Raw genomic sequence first — 26,427 nt, forward strand, 5'->3', positions numbered from 1 at the left:
TATATATATATATATATATATATATATATATATATATATATATATATATACATATATATCCCAAGAGCTCACATACAGAGGTGTGGATGTCCAGGCAATCAGTGAGCTCTATATTCACTGATAGGTTGAGAAAAACACCCCACTCTGGTTTATTCTCTCTCACACTTGCACACACACACACAGCAATAAGCACAGGTGCACACACATGTGCATATGTTTATATCACATACACACAAAGGAATTAAAGAACAGCAAAAAAGTTTTTAATTATTTCTCATGAATTATTTAAAATATGGAATAATCTAAATAAGAAGTGTTTTTTCTCAACAGTATGTAGGTTTTTGTGAAACCATTTTAGAAAGAGCTAATTTGATTCCTCATATAGTAATATTGTATTTACATCTAACTAAATTAATTAGACAAATGGGGGAAGAAATAAATGAGGGTAAGAACAGCTCTTATGCCAACTCCATCCCCAAACTTGCAAGCTCTCAGCTCTGCTGTCTACTTTATGATGAGCTGAAATGCATGAATAAACCCAGACATAAGGTCATCTAAAACTTTTAGAAAAAAATAGAAGTGTTATACTTTCTCCATTCTTCACCAGGGTGGACCAGTGCTGTGCTCTCTTGATCTGCTTGTGGTTCTGTGGGTTCAATTTCACGGTCTTTCATTTCCAAGGCCAACAGGGATTCCAAGTGCGGAGAGGCCAGCCATGAAGGTCCTGTAGATGGAGCAGAGGCCTCATGCTGCCCAACAGTATGGATTGTGATGGATTAGGACACCTCTGCCTCTTCCAGGGTCAGGGCGGGGACATCCCTTCTAGTTCTTTTTGTGGCAGTAAAGTTGAGAGTCTTAGAAAAAGTAAATTTCTGAAATCTGTTCTTGAGCAGAATCCAGTATCTCTGTTGTAGAAGCCCATATTGCAGGATCAACAGAAGTTGTGGGTTAGCCATTTCCTTTGGTAGAGATGCACATTTGTCTCCTGTCTTTTGCTAATTAGTACACACACACACACACACACACACACACACACACACACACACACACACACACACACAAACACGCCCATTAATCCTGGCTGCCCTGGTTCTGGTGCTATATGTGTATAGAAACTGTCCAAATATCCAATGTGTCTTACACCTTATAAAAAGACTCATGGGCTCACGTTCAATTCTGTGATGTGTTATTTTTGCATGAGGAAAGGTTTTCATAATGCGCCTTCATATATTCAGAAACAGTGGGAGCATGAGTTTTCCCACCTTCTTTCAACCCTCCTGCAGTCACTGTCACTGATCATCCCACTTCCTGTCCACGTCACCTCCTTCAGAGTTATTCTAGCCACACCTTCTGCCCCTTTGTACCTAAGGATTTCCTAACCCGAAAGGGAATCCCTTTCACTCCTAAATTCCAATTCGTAAAAAAAAAAATTTATTTTACATAGATGAATGTTGAATGTTTGCCTGCAAACATGAATGAGCAGTGTGTGTGTGTGTGTGTGTGTGTGTGTGTGTGTGTGTGTGTGTGTGTGTTGCCTTCAGAGGCCAGCAGAGAGCATCAGACATGCTGGAGGTAGAGTTACTGATGGCTGTGAGCATCCACATAGATACTGTGAACTAAACATGGAGCCAGTGCTCTAAACCACTCCCCAACTCTCCAGCCCCTAAACTCTAATCCCTGCTTCCTCATGTGATGGTCAGAATAGTCCACAGCATAGACCTACTGTTCCAAGCCTAAAGGTCTTCTTCCTGTACTGAAAGAAGGGCCCCAAAGGAAGTACTTTCCACCAACCCACTCTCTTTGGTCACTGGGGAGAGCCTAGTAACAACAGACTGCTGAGAAACCAAGAACTGACCTGCCGTTCCAACATCTCTCTCTGGGAAGATATATATTCCTGTAAAAGATGGACACTTTGAGTAAATATGATGGATGGATTTCAGAAAGTCTTTGCCACTATTCTCTGTAAACGGCCACAGGGACTTCCAAAGGGATTCTCTTTTAAGAGGGCTTGTTTGGACCAAAACATGTCAGCACTTTTAACTGACAGGTGCTCGGGCGGGGTCTGGGTGATTAAATTTATAACCTTGTTAGGAATGAGTTCTAATGAAAACCCTTTTCCATTAACATTGGATGAAAAGCCCACTAAACAAGATTTTAAAACTAGAGTTTTGTGTTGTAGTCTATAGGACAGCTTGAGCAATTGGGTCATTTAATTTGCACTTTTACATAATGAGGGAATAAGTGAAATTCAAGGATAATTTCTAAATCGCTACCAACATATAATATGATTAGTTTAAGCAACCAGTTGTCACACTTGGCTCCCATCAGGGAAGTTCCAGCAGTTGGCTTCTTCTAACTCCATGGACACCAAAAGTTATAACTGGCAACCTGGCAGCCCAAGGACTACATCATCAGCTGGAAAAGTGTGAGCAGTTCCACTCCAATGGCTTTACGTAAAGAAGCAGAATGGTGGCTTCTTTTAGATATAAATGTGTATGTGTGTGTGTGTGTATGTATATACATATATGTATGTATATGTATATATGTATGTATATGTATATATGTGTGTATACACACAGTGAGTGCTCTTTTGAGGAAGATACTTTACAAATGAGTGGTTCTTAGACATACTTGATCAGGCTGTGTAATTATTAGAACAGAAAGAAAAAGAAATAATGTTGTATTGATTGAGAGCATTTGTTCATGCATAATCTATATCTGCATATCTGTGAGTATACAGTAGTTGCCTTCACTATGTGTATTTGTGTATCTCTGTGTATACAGTAGTCCCCCTCACCTGAAGATTCCATTTCAGTCTGAAAATAGTAAATGGAAAATTCTGGAAATACAGAACAGTTACATTTTAGACTATTGTCCCTTCTGATGAGCATGGTGGAACCTCAGGCTGTCCTGTTCCCTCTGCCCTCAATGTGGAGCTACCCTTTCCCAGCATATCCATGGCGTCTGTGCCCCCAAACTGCCAGTGATTTGGCAGCTGACAAAGGCCTCACCTGGAGTGCCACAGTTACAGAGCACTTGTGCTCAGGAGCCCTTACTTTTCTTAACAACGTCCCTAACTCATAATCATAAGAGTGATGCATACAACACGGCTATGCTGTGGAGGGCCCATATGTTGCTTCCTTCTGTGATTTAAGAAATGGTAAAGCCTGCTGAGGTGACCAAGCTGTGTGGTAGGAAGGAATCCTTGATCCATACTGTTATCAAGAAAGGTTTAAAAATTGTGCTAGACAATTTGCCTCAAACCAAAAATTAGAGCCACAGTATGTGATGAGAGCTCAGGAAAAATGGAAAGGACCACAGATGTGTGTGTGTGTGTGTGTGTGTGTGTGTGTGTGTGTGTGTGTGTGTGTGTGTGTGTATAGGCTGGGGTGTAGTCTATATAGAGTTTAGTGCTGTCTGGGCTGTCAACATTCACCAAGGATCTTGGAACATGTCCCCATGGTCATTGGGTATTTGTACACATCTACACAAACATACTGGAATTTCGGGGCAGCTGTGCATGATGAGATGCAGCCTTTATCTTTTTTATATATCTAATGGAATATGCCATATTTCATCCATGCTTTTCATTCTGCAGATCAGGTGCGGTCTAGTTCAGTGGCAGAGCGCTCTCCCATCCTTGGGTGGCTTTTAGAATGCCCACTATGTGATCCTCTTTGCTCAGCTGAACCCAGATGTGGTAGCAAACCCGAGGTTGTCTGTAATCTCCTAGTTTCAGCCTCCCCCTCCATGTGCAGCGGACATTGATCTTTTCCTAATGCAGCAATAAGCTGCAAGCATTTTTCAAACGGGTATTTTATTTGCTCTATTATCGGTGAGAACAAAGGGAAGTGCATTTGGCCAAGGTCAGTGTGAGAGGCACTAAGGCCCGCGCCAGCAAGCCTTCTGCTGGTGGCTCCGCTAACACTGTCCATTTGGCTCCAATCTTCCCTGATTGAGGATACAAAGTGTGTTATGTTTCCAGCTGCCCGGGCACTTGTCAGACTCCAAATCTGTGGGTCACTTCCATCTTCTTAAGTATTTCATTCATAGACTCTTGGAACGGGAAGAGAGCTTACCACGTGGTCCATTCATTCATCGGCTTCCAGGCAGGAAGGCAATAAAAGTGTCTTGGGAAGAGAATGGTGGTTTTTTTTCATTTGTCAAATTTCCCAAGTCCAGGGACACATGGTCTTTCCTGTTTCACTTTCAATATCTAAATATAATTCTAAATATAATTCTCATGTGAAGATCTGACTGAGATCCCCTTAGCAGATCAACTCCTGTTTCCTTTTATAGTATGTAAGAAGAATGTTGAAATATTAAATTGTGAGACTCTGCCTTCCAACCAACTCTTTTTTCCTCCTTTTATGTTCACTTTGTTTTGTGACTTTCATGTTTCCCTGTCTTTTAAAGTATAATATACTAGCACACTAAGAAAAACAGCAACTGAGAATTACAGAAAGTATTGCAAAGAGATCCATATGTTGTGTATACATTTTAGTGGGAGAAATACAAAATAAATCAATCAAGCAGATAAAAACACCTGATTAATAAATGATACATAAATGTATTTTTTCACCTTTTTAGTATTTTTGAGTCTTCCTTCATGATAAGTTGTGTGATCACCATGGCAAAATCACTGATGTTAATATACAGTTAAAACATATAACAAAATCATTTGGCTGTATTTTTGATCCTTTGATCCAATTTCAAATAGTGTGTGGAATTCAGCTGAATATACATAACAGTAGAGTGTGTTAAAGTCTGTTTTGGGGCCAGGCTGTGTTTCAGAAACACAGAGGCAAACAGTTGACCAATAGGATAGACTAAAAAAACTGGTTTGGAAAACAAGAGAGATTTTCATGGGAAATTCTACCTCTCCTACATACAATAGTGACAGCTGGGGCTTTGACTCACATCATCTAGCCTTGAGCTGCCTCGTGACCAGATGAGTGTGTTTGCTCTGTTCTTGGCTCTGGCTAGAACCTAAAACCTGCTCCCCACAATGTGGGTCCTTTGAACAAAGGTCTCCTGTGACAAGTCCCCAAAGAACATCTGTCAAGAAATCCCCTGCTTGGTGCAACAGACTCCTCCTGGGGACCCAGGTGTTTACCTTGGCACATACCGTGTGTGTGTGTGTGTGTGTGTGTGTGTGTGTGTGTGTGTGTGTATGTGTGTGTGTGTGTATGTGTGTGTGTGTGTGTGTTTTCTATACCAGTCAAAATGTTCCACTTTAAATACAAGTTCCTTCTAAATTCCGGTAGCAGCATTTGAAGACAATTTCTCCTTCTATTTTTCCCTTTCTTCTTCCTTCCCTTCCTCCCTCCCTCTCTGCCTGTCTCCTTCCCCCACTTCCTTCCCCCTTTTCTCTTTCCCCCTGTCCTCTTCCCCTTTCTTTTCTGTTCCTCCAGTGTTCTGGGATACACCCAGGCTTGGTTTGAACTTGCTATTTTCCTGCCTTAACCTCCCAAATGCTGAGAACTCAGGCCTGTGCCACCGTGCCCAACCTAACTACTCACCTTAAAGAGTATATGCACTTTCCTGATGTGGAGAATGTCTTTGACAGGAGATTTCATTTTACTGTTTAGATTTATTTATATCTAACTCTTTCACTTTTCTCTACCATTTCATGACAATTAAGGTTGAATCTGAAATCATTCCTTATTCAGACCTGGCCACTCATTTAGCATGAACATTAGATGTAAACCATAATGCTTCCTGTGTATCTATCATCTTTGTCAAGCAAACTGAATTTGTAGTTATTTACTGAAAGCAGAAAGCATCTAGATTCCACGAATAAACAAGAGATGAAAAGATAGGGAACAGAAATGAGCCATATAGGAAACACTGCTTGTTTAGTGTGTAACATTTTTATTTATTGATATATATGTACTTATTTATATATGTGATTTTTAATTATCACCATGTCTCACAATCCTCCTACCCTCATCTTAAGTCCCTCAACAGAAAGATCAGACAAATTTGGGGAAGGAACCACATATAATTAGGTGTCTTGAAGCGTTTGTTAGTAGCTGCTCATCTCCGTGGACAAGGCTGCCTCTGGCAAGGTGTGCCTGCTGGTTCCTGTGCCCCCCTCTCCTCAGCTCTGAATTTCCACAGGGTCTAGGCCTTTTATAATCTTTCCTGTCTCTCTTTCCTCTCTTTACTAACTCCCCTCAGAAACATCTAAGCTCTTCTTGGTAATGGAGAGAGGTTGGGAGTGTCTCCAATAACATGCAGTAGAGCATCTCTTTGTCTCTGTTTGAGAATTCCTTCATTATTTTCCCCCTTTTTTCCCACTGAAGATCTAACAATGGGACCTTGAAACTCTACTCCCTCCCTCTCTCTAAGACGGGATGATGGTGGTTCACAACCCAACAACTTGATAGCCAACCTAACTTCATATTTAGTGTATCTTATCTTTGCATGATATTAAAATTTGACTCAACATCATTGGTGCTCTTGTTTGCAAAGCAAACCCCATGGGTTCTGTGAATGCCTTTTTCTATTATTGTGTTAAAAGTCTTGCTGCCAATGTCACAAGGGATTTGAAATAAGCCATTGTGCCACAAGAAGCCTGACACTCCTATGACATTTGGGAATGTATATGTTAACATTATATCTACATTTGATCTCTGTTTAACTGATTTTTCTATATATTTTATGTTACTGGGTAGAGTTTTGATTACACAGAACCTGAGATATACACCATCTTGATATACTCTGTGGTAGATTTTACTTTGTTATTATCTGTCTATCTATCTATCTATCTATCTATCTATCTATCTATCTATCTATCTATCTATCTACCTATCATCTTTCTATTCATCATCTATCTATCATCTATCTACCTATCCATCCATTCATCTATCTATCTATCTATCTATCTATCTATCTATCTATCTATCTATCTATCTATATATCTATCTATATATATATATATATATCATCTATCTATCTATCTATCTATCTATCTATCTATCTATCTATCTATCTATCTATCTATCTATGTAACAGGGATCCATCTAGACCAAGCTAGCCTTGACCTTACTATAGGATGATTGGGAACTTCTGATCTTGTCTGCATCTCCTCAGAGCTGGGGTTAAAGCTCAGCTTCAGTCCTCCTGATTTATGTTGTGTGGGGAGTTAAGCCTGGGACCTTATGACCAACACCAAGCCCTGGACCAGATGAACTATACTCTCAGCTTCCAGATTTGTTCAGTTTCAGATTTTTACCTTGGTGGATTATAATGAACACCAGAGAAATATCGCTAAGCACTGTGCTTCTCTTCATTATCTATAACTGGCTCTCAAGTTCCTGCTTGTGTCTGCTGATGTCACTTGAGTGTCTGGCAAATTACATGCCATTGAGGACTGAAAGTTTTCTTCTGGGGATTTCTGTAAGTTTCCCTTCAAGCTTCATCAGTCTTAGCTGGTTTGTCCATGTCTTCTAGGTTCCTATCCACTTTTTAGAGCCCAAAGACCTCCAGATTCTCACCGTCATGCTCTGTCACATATTTCCAAAACCACAAAAACTAAAAGCAAACCTCGGCGTATCCTCTTTGAAATCCACATCCCTGTGCTGTTGTTGTTAGAGTTGTACTATATTCCTCCCATCCAGTGGGCTAAAATGATCAGCACTCTCCGCTCAGCCACGTATAAACCAGAGTGGCTCGTTCCCTGTGCCCTGCACTCTGCAGACATCGCTCCCCCCTCCTGCAGAGTGGCCCCGGGGATTTCTGCACTGTAAGGAGCACTGCTGTTGTGTGAAAACATCCTCCTGCTAGCACCACCATTATTGTTATTAGTGGAATCACTGCTCTTGATGGACCTGCCCTATTTTATATTTGTGCCCATTACCTCATAACGTTATTGGCAAGAAATGGTTATTTCTAAAATATAAAGAGTTATCAGCTTAACTAAGACAAAATATTGTTTGATAGGCTACATACACTATAGTAATATGATCTTTTTAAGATAAAAAGGAAAGGAGAGTTGGGGGAAATGGCTTACCATATAAGAAAATTGGTTGTGCAATCATGACCTGAGTTCAGATTTCCAGGACCCACATAAAACACCAGGTGTGGCTGGGCATGTGGGTTCATGCCTCCAATTTCAGCACTTTGGATGTACAGGCAGGAGGGTCCCTATGAATTTGAGGCCAGCTTGTTCTACACAGTGAGTTTCCAACTAGCCCAAGCAACATTATAAGAGCCTGTTGGAAAAAGAAAGACCTGGTGTGTCCACTTGTGAGTTCACCTGCCACCAGAGTGCTGCGGGAACCGCGAGGAAAGGGATATAGATGCTGGCTGACTCCCAGCCATGCTTCTGATTCAGTGAGAGACCCGGTATCTGGGGGAGAAATGTAGAAGGTGAGAGAGGACTCTGGACTGTTCTCTGGCCTCCAAGCACAGGCACCCTTCCCCCCTCCATACATGTGCACACACCACAAATTACATATACACACCAGAAAAAGAAAACCACGGAAGTTAAAGGAAGGTTTTCTTTTCTTCTTTAAAGACAGCCCCTGTGTTTAGCAAGTGCAGGCCAAGCGTGCATGCCCCTGACAGGGGAGAGGAAGAAATAGTGCCTTTTGAACAGGAGGTTTCTCTAATTACACTGGGGAGGTGGTAATGGTAGGTATTGCATGTTTAATGCAATGTTCTGGATGCCCCTTTCTCCTCTTGCCTTTTATTTTTTTTCCCCATCACAGAAACCTCAGCCTGAGCAGAAATAAAAGGTTCAAAGCTTGTCAGCATTAGTTTATAGATAGCTGTTTAAAAATAATGAGATATCGGGTATTGTGAGGCTCAGGGCAGTCTTGCCCGACTCATTTATTTCCATTCACCTTTTGTCAGTATTGCAGACAGAAGACATTCAATTAAACCACGTCACCTGTTGCAGATGACCTAATTTGTACTTGTATGTGTCACAGATTAGGCCTCCATGCTTCACACAAGCAACTCCACCTCAGCTAAGGAAACATTTTCCCTGCTAAATATTTTGTGGATAGTGATTTCAAATTCCTGCCCTTTCCAGCTTCAGTCCAGATTATAACTTTGGTGCCAGAGCCATAGAGGCAGCCAAGAGCAATGGGCTGCACCTCAGGGATCTGGGGATCGAGGGGCTTCTTTGGGGGTTTGTCTTGTGTGCATTAACCTACGTGTGCATGTTGGATGCACCTAGAAGGGTGTGCAGTTCCCAGTGTGAGCTTTCCATGTTAAATATCCAGATGGCTATTGGGAAGACCAAGAGGAAAGTCTCCTTTCTGCTTCTTGTTCATGTATTTATAGGACGAGAAAACATTAATGTGAGCCTTGGCTTTTTATCTCATTTAGGGACTAAAGTCTCTCTGTCTCTCTTTCTGTCTCTGTCTCTTTTCCTCTCCGCCTACCTTTCAATCTCTTCATGATCTTTTTCTTTTACCTCTTCGCATATTACAGTATTTCAATGCACAGACGGAGCAGCTTCTGACATTCCTGTTTTGTGGACCTGCTATTCTAGCCCAAGTAACAATAATCATCAGCCACCATACATGGAACATGGGCCACTGATGGTGTCTCAGAACTATAAAACTTGGCTGCAATATCCCTTTGCGTCTGTGTTCTGGCAAAGCCAGACCTGTCTAATTGGCAGTGCCCTTTTAGGGAGGAATGAGGAGCATGGGAATTTATAACTTGCCTTGCCTCAGAAGAAAAGAATAAAAAGTCTTTTAATTTAATTTTTAAAAACTCGTCACTGGATTTGTTCACAGCTGTGGACACAAATATCTAGCTGAGTCACTAGGACCGGGGCTGAATGGAAGGAGTCACATTCCTTCTGCTGGCCCTGTTCTCCCTCTTATCTGGGCCAGGTCAGGATGCAGCTATCCTTTACTCCAGTAATTTGCTTTTAATCTTCTGGTCTAGGCATTCTCCCTGATGCTCACACCTGAAACTGACTCTTCCATCTCACAGTTTTCCCACCTGTAAAATGGGACAAGAATTGCAACTGCCTCTTGGGGTCCCTTGGAGGCTATGTGTGCACACATAATTCAACTTACCCTGAGTGTTTAGAGCATAACAAGCTCTTGGGAACTAGTATAGGCTGGCGACTGCCTTGGATTTTGTTTCTTACAGGACACATCAGGCATGGACTGGCTCACTGAGTTAACCTGTAGGTTGTGCTTATTGAGATTAGGCACCAGGAGGCAGTCCGTTAAAACAGGGAGAAAGGGACTCAATCTCAAAGCCATATTTAACAATATTGCTGTCTACTTTGAGAGGGTGAAGATAGCTAAAAAACCATCCAGGGCTTGGTTTGTCACGTTGCCTTAGATGATCTGCAGGCAGTTAATATGGTTGGTTTTCCCCCCGGAGCATCTGTGTGCACATACAAATAATTTCTACTCATCCTCCTGCCGGGAAGCCTATAAATATGCATAGCTGCCAAGATTTTGTCCCCAAGGAGAAGCCCAGCAGAAGCTGCCGTGGAAATGCCCAGTGCTGGGCTGGACTCTGCTACTTCTTCCAGCCTCTTGCTGGAGTTCCTGCAAGAGAACTTCCTCTATGCTCTGAGTAGATGCTTCCCTCAACAATCACCAGCAGATGGATTCTGGTTATGGTCAGATGCTCTCTTCCTATAGGGGAGGAGAGGGGTGCTGCTAGGCAGCAGATGAAGCACACAGGGTACCAGACAGTAAAAGGGAGGGCAATATTCTTGAATGATCATTTCAAAATTATTTGTATTTTATGTGATCACTTGTTTCTTTTCTTAAGTGTTCTGGGATCTTACCCTTAATGTCTTTTAGTAAACTTTTACTTTGGAACAATATAACTGTCTTAATTTTTTAAATTTTGTATTTTTTTAACTGTTTTAATTTTAAATTAATAAAGTAGGTAAGGTTATTCTTAATAATTCCTCAAATGTAAAAAATATACATAAAATCCATTTGACTTTACATTATTAAAATAATGAAAGCTGCCTTTGACTTTAACCACATAATACCATGAAAAGTTGCATTTGGACATGACATGCTGGCTTAGCATGACCCCGCCTATGTGACCTTGGCTTGACCCTTTGGCTTTGTGTAGTGTTTATTCTCTTCACAGCATTTTTTCCTCCTCGTCCTACTCTTGCTCTTTCCATTTTGTAAATTTGGACAGTGTGTACAATTTGTGACTCCCTAGTGGCATGCAGGCACACACAGCCTCGTGAAATGTTCTGGTAGGTAGGAAATGCCAACTATTAACATCTTTTATGTATTTATTTATTGAAAAAAAAATAACGGTAGTCTCTGCTTGAGTAGACAATCCAGTCACTTTAATTAACTTCAAAATCCTGTCACACACACTATTTCAGGGGCACATTATTTTTTTAGGGGCAAAATAACCCCTCATGTTTTAATTTTTTTTTTTCAAAAATATTCTCCAAGTAAAGCCTAAGGAGAAATTGCTTGTGTAAAACTGTAGAAGTGGAAAAAATAGGCATGGTTATCTTTGGCAGAAATTTTTCAATCCACTGATGTTTGGTTCTAACTAACCTAGCTCTCCAAATTACTGATCATAAATAATATCATTATTTATTTTTGCCAAAATGGTTTGAAACTTTGTATTAGGTTGTAATTAGTAATTCTGTACTTCATATTGGACAAATTATAGCTGAACTTAAGGAAAACATATTTGTTTATTGAGTTATTTAGTTACTGTTTGTTTTTATTGAGGCTGGGACTTGCTTTGTTTCCTAGTCTGGGAATGAAGTGAGATCCTGTCTCAAAAGAAAGGAAACCAAACATCTTAAGTTCTGATACTTTTACTCAGATGAGTGAGCCCATCAGTTGTCAATAATCGAAGGTGAAGAAGCTGTTGGCACATATTCAGAGGCTGCCTCAGGTCTGGTTTAGTCTTTATGCTGATGTTTCTAAATGTGTTTGTATCTAGTCCAGGAGAGAAGACACTGGCTCTTCTTGGTCTGAGTTTTGCTCCAGTATAAAGAAATAGATTGCTGAATGGTCTGGTGCAGCGCTGAGATATTTGGAGCTATTGTAGTTGGATTGTCCTTTAAACTTCCTGTGAGTGTAGTGAGCTACACAAGATGGTCAGTATGACAGTCACTGTCCCTCCCTGGGTGCATAGAAGGCAGTTTTCCCCAGGTTTGAGAACAATGTTAAAAGGCAGTAGTAGATATATTTTACTTTGTTTGAAATACTTGAAAATTTTAATATTTGGCTACTTTTGCCTGAGAATGAGTTTGCACATGAATACATTATGATGATCTTTTAAAACATATTGACTTCAGAAAATTTTGCTATTAATTGTTATCCAAACTTGGCAGGAACACTGCTCTGCATATCGAGTCTCTGTCAGATTTTACTATAGGATTATTAATCTCATACTTTATGAGTATCAATATCTAGTCTTTTCCCCCACTGTCATATAAATAAAACTCACAAGTCATAAAAGAATTCTTTGTCCAATTGATTTCCATTTTAGAGAATAAAGAGTGAAATCCTGGTGTATTTTGAAAGCTCTTGACAGTTTCGGAACTGGCCAGATGTGTGGATGGGTGGATAGATGGTACAGGAGGATGGATATACAGGTGTGTGGGTAGAAAACTACTTACCTGCCAAGATGGGAAGGGATGGAGATAGGAGTCATATGGAGCATGGACAGAAAGTCAGTTTCCAAAATCAAAAGGGAGATACCTAGTGATGTGGTTATCACACACTGCTTGAGAGTGTTTCTACAAATGCAAGACATGGCATAGCAGGAAACTCTATTGACGTGTGTGTGTGTGTGTGTGTGTGTGTGTGTGTGTGTGTGTGTGTACACATGTGTGTATGATCAATAAACATTTTTAGGACCATATTTTCTCCTTAGATACAACCAGTTTGGCTATGAATGACGCCCATGAACATGTACATACCACCTACCCACTTCCACATTATAAAAGAAGTGCCTACACAAGAGGACTATATTGAATGATTTAATTCAAGGTCCAGCTGGAGACAATACAGACACACACCTACTCATAGCACTGAAAGCCAAGTTATTGTGTGTGGTGTATATGTGTGCATATTTTCCTTCTCTCTCTCTCTCTCTCTCTCTCTCTCTCTCTCTCTCTCTCTCTCTCTCTCTCTCTCTGTGTGTGTGTGTGTGTGCATGCACATGCGTGCAGGTAGAGGCCAGGAGTCAATGTCCAATGTCACTCCTCAATCACTTCTTACCTTAGCTTTTGAGCTGAGGCTTCTTATTGAGCCTGAAGCTCATTGATTTGGCTGGGATGGCTGGTAACTGAGCTGAAGGATCCTCTAGTCTCTGCCTGTGAGCACTGGGATTACAGTTGTGAACTGTTACACTCAGCTCTGCCTCTGAGCCCTGGGGTTACAGGTGTGAACAGTCACACTCAGCTTTGCCTCTGAGCCCTGGGGTTATAGGTATGTATTGTCACACTCAGCTCTGCCTCTAACCACTGGGGTTACAGGTGTGTACTCTCACACTCAACTCTGCCTCTGACCACTGAGGTTACAGGTGTGTACTGTCACACTCAGCTCTGCCTCTGAGCCCTGGGGTTACAGGTGTGTACTCTCACACTCAGCTCTGCCTCTGACTACTGGGGTTACAGGTGTATATTGTCACACTCAGTTCTGCCTCTGACCACTGGGATTAGAGGTGTGTACTGCCACACTCAGCTCTCTCTCTCTAAGTCCTGGGGATTCAGGTATGAATTGTCACACTCAGCTCTGCCTCTGACCACTGGGGTTACAGGTGTGAACTGTCATACTCAGCTCTGCCTCTGACCACTGGGATTAGAGGTGTGTACTGCCACACTCAGCTCTGCCTCTGAGGACTGGGGTTACAGGTGTGAACTGTCACTCTCAGCTCTGCCTCGAGGACTGGGGTTACAGGTGTGTACTGCCTCTGAGCCCTGGGATTAGGGGTGTGAACTGTCACACTCAGCTCTGCCTCTGAGGACTGGGGTTACAGGCATGTACTGTCAACTCAGCTTTTCACATGGGATCTAGGAGTCAAGCTGAAGCTTGAGTAATGAGCATGTTAGTGGCTGAGCTGTCTCCCTGGCTTCTTTAAGTGCTTCTCACTAGACAGACTTCATTTTCAGAAATGGACCAGTTTTGAGCTGCGGAGACAGCCCAGGTAGGAAAACTAGCTACCAAACCAGACAACCTGAGTTCCACCCCAGCATTCATATGATGGAAGAACAGAACAAACTCCTGCAAGTAGTCCTCTGACCTCCACATGTGCGCACAAGCACTTATGTCCTTGTGCGGTCAATACATAAAAATATAATAGATTAAAAGAAATTCCTCAGCTATGTGTGCAACTATATTGGAAATATAAATTCTCTATTGAGCACTGAAAGAATATTCAGGGGCCCACACACTAGATCCAAGCAATCCGAGTCTATTCTGTGGGCTTTTTTATTCTAACAATTTTAGAGATGACTGAAGTATTCTCTCTTTTTTACTTCTTTCTGCATCTCTCTCTCTCTTTCTCTCTCTCTCTCTCTCTCTCTCTCTCTCTCTCTCTCTCTCTCTCTCTCTCTCTCTCTCTCCTGCCCTCTGTCTCTCCTTTCTCCCTGTCTTCTCTTGTTACCTATAATAATAGCAGATTAAATGTCCTCCCCTGGTTGAAGCTAGCTGACAGACATCAAGGCTATGACTAATGTCCTGTGCATCTCAGGTGTATTAAAATGGGACCACCTCCCATAAACTGGAAAAATCTTGGAGAAGGGGTTAGAGACAAAGTTATGAGAGAAGATAAAGCTTAAGAAGTGGGGAAAGAAGGAAAAAGTACCAAACTTCAGTATATATTGATACAATCACAAAGAAAAGATCAGGCAATTAGAATTAAGATAGACTTCTGTGGACATGAATTGCTTTGAAAACTGTAATTAAATTTGCAGGATGGGAGGATAGATAGTTGAGTGGGTGATTGGACAGTCTTACCTTCTAAATTCCCTCTGGAGGAAAACCCTTTCTATTCCATTTGTACAGCCCTGCCCACTCTTGGTTTGCCCAATAGTGTGTCAATGTGTAAATAATATTCTCTTGAGGCAATATACTGGCATTTTAACATGGAACAGTGTTAGTTCGCATCCATCGTGCCTTCCCCAAGCCCATAGGTGCTCTTTATTACATTCAGTTTCATGAGCACAGCAGAGGAGGGTTGCATAGTTCTAGATCTTTCTGTTGACTAGATTCTACACATGGAACTTTCAGGAGTGTTGGAAGGTGAGGATACAGAACACCAATGTCTATTTTGACAAACTACTACACTACAATAGAGAAACTTCTCTGAATTATTTTATATGGAAGTGTGCCTTTGACCTGATGTACAAATGGTAACTTTGATGGCTCTGTAGAAAAAAAGGCCTTTTAAGTTTTCTAACCATTGGTATCCACAGTTTCTAAATACTGACAATTCTGATTTAGCTTCCAATTTTTTAGCCTTCTCTTGTAACAGTGGTCCATTATGAGTTCCACTCTCTGTCTCATTAGCACTCTTGGGAGATGCAGTTGATGTATTTGATTGTTCTGAAGTAACTACCTAAACAGTAATCCAGTGCCTGTCTCTGTCCACAGGGGTACGTCTTGACAGAGTGCGTGGAGGTCGGCAGAAGTACAAGCGCAGAATAGATGCTGAGAACAGCCCATACCTGAACCCTCAGCTGGTACAGCCAGCCAAAAAGCCATGTAAGTACAACAGATGTGCCTGGCTTCCCAGACACAGAATCCTCCCAATTGGCACTATGTATACTAATGTTGGCATGCCCATCTCTACTGACTCCAAGGAAACTCCTCTTCATTGGAGAACATGGACTCTGTTTTTAGGGGATTGTCTATAAAGAGCAATGTCAACCAAATGAACTTTCTCATTTCTTTTAAAGGTATTTATGATAATTCTCTACTCTCCCTGTTTGTGTCTAGTCATTTTGCAGAAGCATAAGCGTATTAATGCACAGCTTATATAGTATGAATTTTACATTTCCTGGTTGTCTTTATTTGCAGAGGTACATAAAATGGATCATCCTGTGATCATTAGCTCATTGGAGCTGTTACTTTCAGATTTCACAAGAAAGTGACTTTTGTAGTTTTCCCTAACTAAATGAGTTTGGCTGCTCAACCTCCCAATGAAAATACATTAGGGGCCTCATTAATTTGGAGCTATATAAGGTTAACACAGTAGCTAGCAATAGATTAAAACGAGAATGGGACCTACTAATAATGAGCATAGGTTGGTGGTTCCATCTCAGGTGCCCTTATGGGCATTATAAATTGTTTTTAAAGAGCCCATGATTTTATGATACCAGGTTGCAATTTGAAAGGATGGCTGGTGCATAGCTAAAATGCAAACCCCATTCTCTTTGTCATTAACTAAAAGGGGCTGGAGTGTAGATTGTGGCAATAACTGTAACCCATTTTCTGAGAAATCAGTTAATAGCAACAGTGCCACTAAGCTAGCAATCTCAATATTTATGCCTGACATTCAGAAGAGGCCCTAAGAGGTGCTTCGGTGGCAAGGTTTGCATGTAGCTGTCTTTGTCACAGAAGACACCAGCTACTCTCACTTCTACAGCAGCTCAAGAGAAGGCCAGGCTGTTTTGATCTGCCTTCAAGGGAAAAGGAAGAGTCCACTTCCAGTTGAGATTCTCCAGGAGGGGTCAGTGCTGTGCACCATCCATGCCAGCATCCGAGACTCTGCTAAATAAATAAAGCAGACCCTGAACTGTAAATGAAAGGGCATTTTAACTGTGTTAAAGGAAAAGCAGCCCATTTTACATAAAATTAAAGCGTAAGTGAACATATGGCATAGTTTCTTTTTGCCTTTCCAGAAAACATTATGTTGATTATACCTTCAATTGTCCAATCTGGCATCCCCTCTTCAGCCTGCGAAGCTGTTTGGCATTCTGCAGAAACGATCTAGGAGTGCATTAAGCAGATTTTGCACATTATAATTAAAAACTTTCTGATAATACAATAAAATGCAATAAACACTAATGCTTAATTTCATTAGAGGGTTAGTGTTTCTTGATTCAATAATGTCTGGATTGCCCATTCCTCATTTACTTTAAGCACACATTGACCTAGACCATTGATAATTTCCTCCATGGAAAAAAGGAAAAAAATGACAACAGGCCATTTGTCAATCAACACGGTTCAGGAACATCTATCGTTTTCTGTGTAAACCTGAAAAATTGGGAAGTGGCTTGTCAAGTACCTCTAAGAAGATTACAGCAATTGCAGGGCACTCCATTCGTCTGAGATAAAGAGGGCTCCTAATGAATCGTTACTCATTATCTAAAGGCCGTTGTGTTAATTTTCCTTAGTCCATCCAATTAGTGTGTTTTTGTAACAAACATTTATAAAACTTAATTTTCAGATCCTGTCAGATAGGCATCAGGGGATGCCATGGGCTTTTCAGGAAGGTGGCTGGGGAGATTTCTACACCCCTGGCTGGTTGCTTGTCTACTACAAAGGCCCAAGAATGAAAATTGGGTTGTATTGATTCTAATTAGGGAAACATTAAATAAGACTTACCCAGAAACGGTGCTGGTGGCTATTCTATTTGCTGCAGGACGGGAATGCCCGGGCTTCTGCTGAATCGCTCTGACCTGTAAGTCAAGAAGCCGTGACTGGGATAAAACAAGTTGTATGCTTTCCCCTGTGTGAAAAAATAAAATCTAGAGTCACGAGTTCCTTTGGTTACACACTTATGCCCTTGACTGATACATATTCTTCTAGTCCTGAGATTCTAGCTTCTTCAGAGGAACAAAAATCAAAAACTCTCCCAGCATAACCAGAAATACAAGGTGTTCTTTCCACGGTGTCTAAAATAAACAAACATTACTCATTTCAAATTCTATAAGCTAAAAAAAAAAAAAAAGAACCTATAGCGTCGTGACTTAATTTTTTCCTAGAAAGGATTGCATTTGGGAGTATTTCTACCCAAATATTAATATTAATGTCAATGACTGGTGACTATTTGAAATAAATATAATTTATATGTCCATATTGGTGCATTTTAAAATATAATTTCAGGGTTGCCTGCACAAGACCTGAACAAAATCAAGCTAGATGGCATTCTAGCATGGAGTGGGGATATATACATACATATAATTTCAAAAAAGTGCTAGATACATCTTTAATAAGTCTCTTTGTTGCTCCATCAAATCAAAAGAATGCCATGTATCATTTGGGACTGAAGGAGTTAAAAACAGAGTGGAAGGCAAATGTGTAGCAAACACACTTGAAACTTTGGCTCTGTCCACATATGTCCCCCTTAGACCCCCGATTTTCTCAAAAGATATTACCTAGGACTCTTCAATATGTGGATTGATTTTTACCCATTTGTATCTCCTCACATAGAAGAGAGAATCACATCTAAAGCTACATCGAGAAATTGAAAATCAGGCCAACGAGAAAAATCATTCTGTTAGCCAGGCTCAACGGCCCTTCCATAAACCCTCCCGTGCCCCTGAGCAGGAAAACACATCCGAGGACGCACTTTCCATTTGTCTCTCGTGTTGACTTTATGAAGATTTCAAAAGCATAGATCACAAATTTCAGACAGATAAATCTGAAGCAGAGAATGAACTGAGGACAACAGATGGAAGTAGAAGATTAAAGAGTAAGGTGCTCGGAGGAGAAAATGCTGTATCGTATAAGCAGGGCCGTTTTTATGGGAGCAGATATTAGCTGTATTTGGAGGATTGGCTTGGAACATGGAGAAGAGGGGAATGGAGGGCTACTCCTACTTAATGCATCCCAAGAAGATAGAGTTATATAGTCAGTAATTCATCCTGGCAGAAGGGCTCTGACCTTTGGCTCTTCTTTAAAAGAATTAAAACAATTAATGACTTTCCTGCCTATTAGGACCATGGGCATTCGTGGGTCTTTGCTTACTGCGTTAGTCCATATTTCACTGCTTTCCAGTGGGCTTTTATTTTGCAACTGTTGTGTGCTATTTAATCTGCTTCCCCAGATCACACTTAAGAATCAGAGAGAGAACTCAAGAAGCGCCCAACTTCTCTTCCCTGTGTGCTATAAAAATGTTCACAGCAGGACCAAGTCTTCTTTCCAGAAAGCCAGGCAAAGAAAGGGATGCTTTCTGTCATGAACAGTGACTTCTTTCTTACTGTGAATTTTCCTACATACTGCTTGAGGCACCCAGCATGAGCCATGATGGAGCATGTGTGTTTTGTTGTAGGCTGCTACAATGATTTCCCAAAACACAAAATACCTTAGGGTTTGTAAAAGTGGGTGATTGTGTTGGTGGTCATGTAGTGCTCTGGTTTGACCCCACAGATAACAAGATTGTCTCGCATTTGTTGGTGGCTGAACCAGAGAAGATCTATGCCATGCCTGACCCTACTGTTCCCGACAGTGACATCAAAGCGCTCACGACACTCTGCGACTTGGCTGACAGAGAGTTGGTGGTTATCATTGGATGGGCAAAACATATCCCAGGTAAGTTCTCTGCAAACCCAAAAGAAACGCAACGGCTGCAGATGCAGATGCCTCCAGGTTTGTATGTCCCATAGCGAAAAATTTACATTTTTCTTGTGGGATTAATTTTTAGCCCTTACTTTTGTCGCTTGTATTTAATTCGGTACTAATTATTTTAATAATTCAGATCATTATGTAGTGATAACCATCTATCCATGCATGATCATGAACTCTGTTCATCATTCATTTCATTGTTTGCCATCATTAAATAAAGATCGTACCATCCATAAAACCATTTCATAGTTACATTAAAAACGTTTTCCTGATTAAAATAATTCTATATTTTTTCCACTTTAAAATAGTATTTTCGTCAGTAGGGCTAATGTATCCTTTTCCTTCTAAGAATCGTTCATCTTGTTCTTTATCACAAATGTTTACATTGACTTTCTCTTTATGGTCACAAATTTTACATTAGTTTGCAATTAGATACTTATGATAAATTTAAATAAAAAAATGAAATACTAGACTAAGATGGTAGATTTTCCTCCTATGCTTATTGCAAATTAGTGTTTTATTACCTTTCTTTTTTGACTCATCCTATCATAGTAAAAAATATACCTGGCCACATATTTTGGAAAGGTTAGTACTGTGTCTGAATCTGTTTTCATTTCTTTGGATTTTTGTTTTCAAATAGTTCATAAAGAAGTTTTCGAATGACAAGAAATGTTTTTCTGGCACACACGGTTAACTTATTTCCGTCTCCTTAAACTAGTTTGTCTTTATGCTTTGAATGCTACAGTAATTTCTTTAATCAAATTGATGGAAGTCCCTTTCCCAGCCCACACTGAAACCAATTTATTGGTCATGATACGCCAGCCATGTCGCTAACAGTCGTAACGAACTGTCAGGCAGTATAGCAGTGAAGCTAATTTGAAGTCATTAGGTGTGCAGCGTTCAGGCAACAATTTGTTACAGTGGTTAGGGACACAGCTGACATTTCTGAATAGCTTTGTTCAGGGCAGTTCTAGATGAGACCAAGCAAATTGTAAACTAATTTAAACATCACTCTGTATTATACCGGCTACTTTGTCTTACACTGTTTGCTAATAAAGCTCTCCAAATTAAGTCAGAACTAGTTAAATAGGTAACTTGAGTGTATGCTTTGGAAAACACCCACACAAGAGTAACAATATCTAAAAGAAGACAATTAGGTCTCATGGATACATGATGCTGCATTTAGACTATAAGAACACCTCTATGGGTTCTCTAAAAAGGTGTGTGGAGAAAGAATCCAAAAAGTATCAGATGGCTAGGTATGGTGATGCTAGCATTTGGGAGGCAGAGGCTGGAGGATTAGCCTTAACTGTAGAATGAAAGCCTATTACTAGGAAGAAAAACTGGGTAACAGGTTTGTCTGGATCGTAAATGAAAGCTTCTTTGGAAAGAAGGTGCTATTGATGGGCAGGTTATAGTAGAGAAACAACCCTAACAATTTTTGAAAACATGTCTATGGACACATTTTTAGATAATCAACGTAGATCATTAATGTGGTATGCCATTTTTCCATATGTATATACCTTTATATATATTTTTGCTATTTTAATATAAGTAAAATTACATCACCTTCCCCCTCCCCTTGCCCCAGCCCTTCCCACTTCCCTTCCTTTGGTCTCTTTCTATGCCACTCCCAACCTTCAAGCAAATAGCCTCTTTTTCTTTGATTATTATTATTACACACACACCTATACATACACGTGCACCTACATGTATTTTAAATATAATTATTCTAACTCATGGTTTCTCATTGTGGCACTACTGTTACTTGGTACTAGAAAATTCTATTGTAGCTGGCTTTTCTGTTCATTATAGGATGTTTAATGGCATCCTTAGCTTCTACCCACTAGATGCCAGTAGTACCCCTAACAAACAAAAATATCCTCAGACACTGCCATATGACACCAGGGGACAATCCACACTGAGCTGCCTACTCCAGGCCTCCCCACTGAGAACCACAGTCCAATGCAGGATCTTTATTCTCCTCTACTCAAGGACAGACAGATTTGAGTAGAAATACAAAAAGAAATACAGACACTCATATAAGTTCACAGATGTTTCTAGAACCTTCAAAAATACATTCAAGCCCAGTATGACTCATAACACCAATGCTAGGACCCAGTACTAGACAGGTTGAGGTAGGACAAGTGTCGGAATTTGGAGTAGGCTGGGCTACAGTGTATTTCAGACCAGACTATGTAAGAGTAAGAGTGTGTCTCAAAACATTAACATATTTATGGAAGCATGAGTTCATATCCCCAGCACCCACATAAAAGCCAGACGTACTGGCACATGTCTGTCATCCCAGCCTTGGAATGTAGAGACAGGGGGATTTTGGGAAATTGCTCACTAGTCATTCTAACTAAACCAGTCCACTTCAGGTTCAGTGAAAGAACCTATCTTTAAAAAAAAAAAAATGTGGAGAGCCATAGGGGAAACCCTTGGCATTATCTTCTGGCCTCCATGGCCCCTGCCATAAACAGAAAAACAAACAAGCAAGAAAACAAACAGCAGTGTGAATCCTGCCATCCTGATGCCAGATCACCTGTCATCTCAGTGAGCTCTGCTCAAGTCTTCCCAAGTTCAGAGATTTATTAAGGCAATATTTTGATACCATCCAGAATTGCCACAATAAAGACCAGCTATAAACAAAAATAGCAACTCCTCCCAAGCCCTGTGGTTCGGAAAGGTCAGAGGTGAATTTGCAGTCCTGATTGTGCATCTGAGTGGAGATGAGGCTTGCCGGAAAGCATGCTGGAGTCACGGACTCGGTGACTTCGGTGAAGACGGCAACTTTAAATAACTCTGAGTATCACCATTTCCAGTGCTGGAAACAATGAGCGTGCGATTATGTGCTCAGTCATAAGCCAGGGCTTAGAATTGGTGGGGGCGGGCATTATTCTCTCTCCCTAGCAAATGGAGGAGGGGTCACTGTGCTATGATGCCTCCCTCCCTCATGGCTCTCATTCTCCTAATGCCCAGAAGGTATTTGAAGTGATTACAAAGTGAACCTTAGCTTATCAGAAGGGGATTTGAAAAACAGGAATTCCCTGAAATCTTTCTTAAGTATTTTTTTTTCAATATGCACACAGGGAATGGTGCAGGGGTCCCTGTGTCATCCAAGCTTGCCCGAGTTTAAGGGCATCTGAGAACCACACATAGTCACCTGAAGTATTGGATGGGGAGGTAGAGGCAAAGAAAGCACATGTCTGCAAAAACAGTCACATGTCTGCCTTCATCAAAGTAAAATTGTGTGTTCTCTGGGGAACCAGTCTGACTAAGTGGGTAAGGAGTCAGATTACAGCTAGAGGTGAACTGAAAATCCCCTTCGGTCTTAACTTGAGAATAATATTCTATGTAACATGTTAAAGAGTAAAGGGAAGTTATACACATGTCTGTGCCCACCACACACACACACACACACACACACACACACACACACACACAAACAAACAAGCCTGCACGCATGTGCTCTCTCTCTCTCTCTCTCTCTCTCTCTCTCTCTCTCTCTCTCTCTCTCTCACACACACACACACACACACACACACACACACTCACTCAAGCCATTGTGATCCTCACTCTGTTCTTAGTTTGTGTAATCACACACTCACTAGCATGCTCGAAGCTTTGCAACTTAGAGATCAGGCCAGCCCCGCTTCTGCACCGCTGCAAATACATTAGTGTTAGCACGCTTTCTTCTGCCTCATGAAAAGTGAAGAATCCTACCAAAGAAAATATTGAAGAAAAATACACAGAGAGTCAGGGGTTTTCTCGGTAAATAGAATTAGTTGACTCGCATTAATAGATCACATGAATGGGGATGTGAGCTGTTATGAAACATGACCACACTTATCTATAGAAGGAAAGAAAAAAAAATAAAACAGGACGACAAGGGCCTCAGAAAATGCTTGACTTTAGCTGGAGGAGTGTAAGGGCACAAGAACAGATGATGGTGCCCTAATAGCCCTTTTTAAGAATGACAGGCCCTGCCATTAGCATCCCTTTATACCCTTGGAAATTGCTCATGCCTCGCTTTTCTGCTTCCTATCTGCCTGGCTCTTTTTTATTTCTCTTTCAATTTCGTCCGCGCTCGGATAAGCGCATGCTAACACAATATGATTGAGCTGTAAAATGGAACGCTGTCGCCTCTAATCTCTTTTATGTAGATATGGAGGTTCTGCACACTCCACTTCATTCCCTCTCCATTGTTGGCCTTTTTTAGAACAGGCTGCCAAGTAACGGAGGCTCCGTCAGAGAGCGGAGCTTGGTTTCACAGGGTGTGATAAGACGATTATCAGCCCAACAGGCAGATCTGGGATTGTTCTTTTTGGCCGATTAGGTTATTATTATGTCCTGGAATTTCGTTAGCAAAATAGAGCATGGGCTTGGCAGGTGGTACTTAAAAAGCCATAGCCCGTATTAGCTGACCTGGGTAAGTGCCTCTTATATTTACGGATCTTGTCGGCCTCCTGCTTTAAAAGAACGGGAAAGTGTTTGAACAATGAAGTGCATGGATGTGGTGTAATGGACGTTAGAAGAAAATGTGGCAGACTTTCAGGTCACCGTGTCTCCATCCTCTTTGGAAAAACTAAATTAATTTAACCAATTTGATTTTGCAGCAGAGGGGCTCCTAGCTGAACCTTGTTCGTGTTAGGGGAATCTCTCCAACTGACCTGTGCACTCTGCTCAGCTTGCTCTTCACTTGTTTTCAATATGACAAGCAGATTATCTTTTCACAAAGGAGGAAACATCTTAGTCACATTCTTTAAAAGAAAGATTTATTTTTATTTATGTGAATGAGTGTGTGCGCCTTCAAAAATTAATCTGCACTATGTGCATACAGGCTTCCACGGAGGCCAGAAGGGGGAGTTGGATCCCCTGGACCTAGAGTTACAGGTGTTTGTGAACTATCCAGTATGGGTGCTGAAAAATAAACCTGAGTCCTCTGCAAGAGCAACAAGTCCACTTAATTGCTGAGTCATGTTTCCAGATCATTCTGTCACATTCTTAGCATCCTGTCTGATGTAATGATGACATCAGACAAAACTGGAAAGAACCCCCAGACTTTGCTTCACCCGAGGCAGGGGTGTTACGCTTTGCAAACAAACACCCCATTTGGAATGTGAGATCATAATGAAACACTTCTAAATATGGTTCATCCTGTAAAAAGTAGAAAGCTACACAAGCCAGTATCCATTTCTGATAATCCTTTTAATAAAAAAAATTCAGCTAAGAGGCTATGTCAAAAGTTGCTGTGAGTTTCTAAAGTTTTCCTAGTTTCAATTTAGACGTTAATGTGATGACAGAAATATCTGAACCTCCCCCGTTTTCACTGTAGTACCCTCAAGTGAGACACATGTAAATGCCTGAAAACAAGGTCAGATATAATGGTCTTACGATCAAATCTCATTTTTAATACAAATAAGTCTCTGTATGGAAAAGTATTGGATGTAATTTGATATTTAAGGCTGTCAGTGGTTGACTAAAGATGACCCATGCCATATGTAAGTCATGTTGATTTTGATTCTGTATCAGTAAAACTTGATAAATGCTTCTGGATTCGTTGATTTAAGATGTGTACAGCACGAATCTTCAGTTAGCCCTTAGGATCCACATTTACTCCATCCATGACTGGCTTCACATGGGGTTGTGCTTCACACTTTGCTGTGAATAAGTTACAGTAAATGTCAGTCTCTTTCTCTAATAATTCATCATTTGTCTGTGTAACTCTACTAGATAAGTGGACAAAAGTTAAAAAGCCCTGGCAGTGAATAGGGCTGAGTGACAAGGTTATTCAGTGACCGAAAATCAAGAGATTTTGTAACAACCAACTAGTTGCATCCCTTTATACCTCTTGTTTTAAAAGCTCCTGAAAGTAAAATCAGAAAATAGGAGCTGTAGCAGAGAGTGTTTTATGATATTTAATGGCACTCTTAATTAGATTATGAAAATCAAATAAGGAAAAAAACACATGGAAATTATAAATCTATATATAATTCATTCATGTACCATAACATGTCATCTAAATGTAAAATATCTGAGACTCATTTTTATTTGCAAAGTATTGCTTACATGTGGTCCTTCAGTGCCTTAAATCCAAAGGACCCCAAAAGTTAGTATTCACAGAAGTCATTCAAACTTCTGTTCTAATAAACAAGGAAACATTTCCTTAGCTAAGAGATCATTGTATGGATATTGTCATTCATTCCTAGGTAAACAAGACCTATTACTGTCTAAGTAATGTAGTCTCTCTTGGGCAAACTTTAATAACTTAAAATTTTGAACTGTAAAAGAAAAACAGAACCCAGTAGGTTGATAATGGGTTGTGAAAGAAAGTTCCTGAAGTACCACCCAGTGGATCCTCTGTTTTCTATAGCTGTCCTTGCTGAAAATCAAATGTAGACCAATCATGGAGCAATGAGCTATCCCTAGCAGAAATCAAGTTCAAGAGACAAGCCACAGGCTGTTATGGGAACCTACAGAGGCCTGTCCTCTCCACTCAGTGCCTTGAGTATGAGCTGCTAGTCATCTGTCTCCTCTGAATCATAATGTCTGCCCTGGAGAGCCAAGGGTAGTTCCTAAGGCCCAGGAAGCTCACCAGGTTGTAAGAGCCAGGAAGCTTAAAACAATATCAGGACTCACAAGATGATTTCCTGAAATTCTGTAAGCTGTGAACAACTGCTGAAGAGACAAGACTCTTCAATACAGTTGCCTGCAAACTGTGCAAGGGACTCTAGTGATGTTCCTTCATTAGTCAAGATAATTGGCTTTTAGTCACTCATGCTCCTATAAGTAACCTGTCACTCATGTTCTTAATAAACTTGTTGCTTCATCAAGCTAGATAAGCCTATGTGTGTGTGTGTGTGTGTGTGTGTGTGTGTGTGTGTGTGTCTGTGTGTCTGTGTCTGTGTGTGTCTGTGTCTGT

At 40.7% G+C, this 26,427-nt stretch overlaps 1 protein-coding gene across 27 annotated transcripts in view; it reads left to right on the top strand.

Moving 5' to 3' along the window:
- Positions 1–26,427, top strand: part of Esrrg (estrogen related receptor gamma) — a 630,688-nt gene that overhangs the window by 547,604 nt on the left and 56,657 nt on the right. For 26 of the 27 annotated variants that reach the window (XM_076548161.1, XM_076548174.1, XM_076548169.1 and 23 more), the window contains 2 exons: positions 15,585–15,695; positions 19,308–19,469. In XM_076548161.1, the coding sequence (XP_076404276.1) occupies positions 15,585–15,695; positions 19,308–19,469 (273 nt within the window). Of the gene's footprint in view, positions 1–15,156; positions 15,344–15,584; positions 15,696–19,307; positions 19,470–26,427 lie in introns of those variants that run through there. The other variant, XM_042258820.2, reaches the window with a different exon arrangement.

This window comes from Peromyscus maniculatus, chromosome 11 (genome assembly GCF_049852395.1).
Source record: "Peromyscus maniculatus bairdii isolate BWxNUB_F1_BW_parent chromosome 11, HU_Pman_BW_mat_3.1, whole genome shotgun sequence".
Taxonomy (NCBI): Eukaryota; Metazoa; Chordata; class Mammalia; order Rodentia; family Cricetidae; genus Peromyscus; species Peromyscus maniculatus.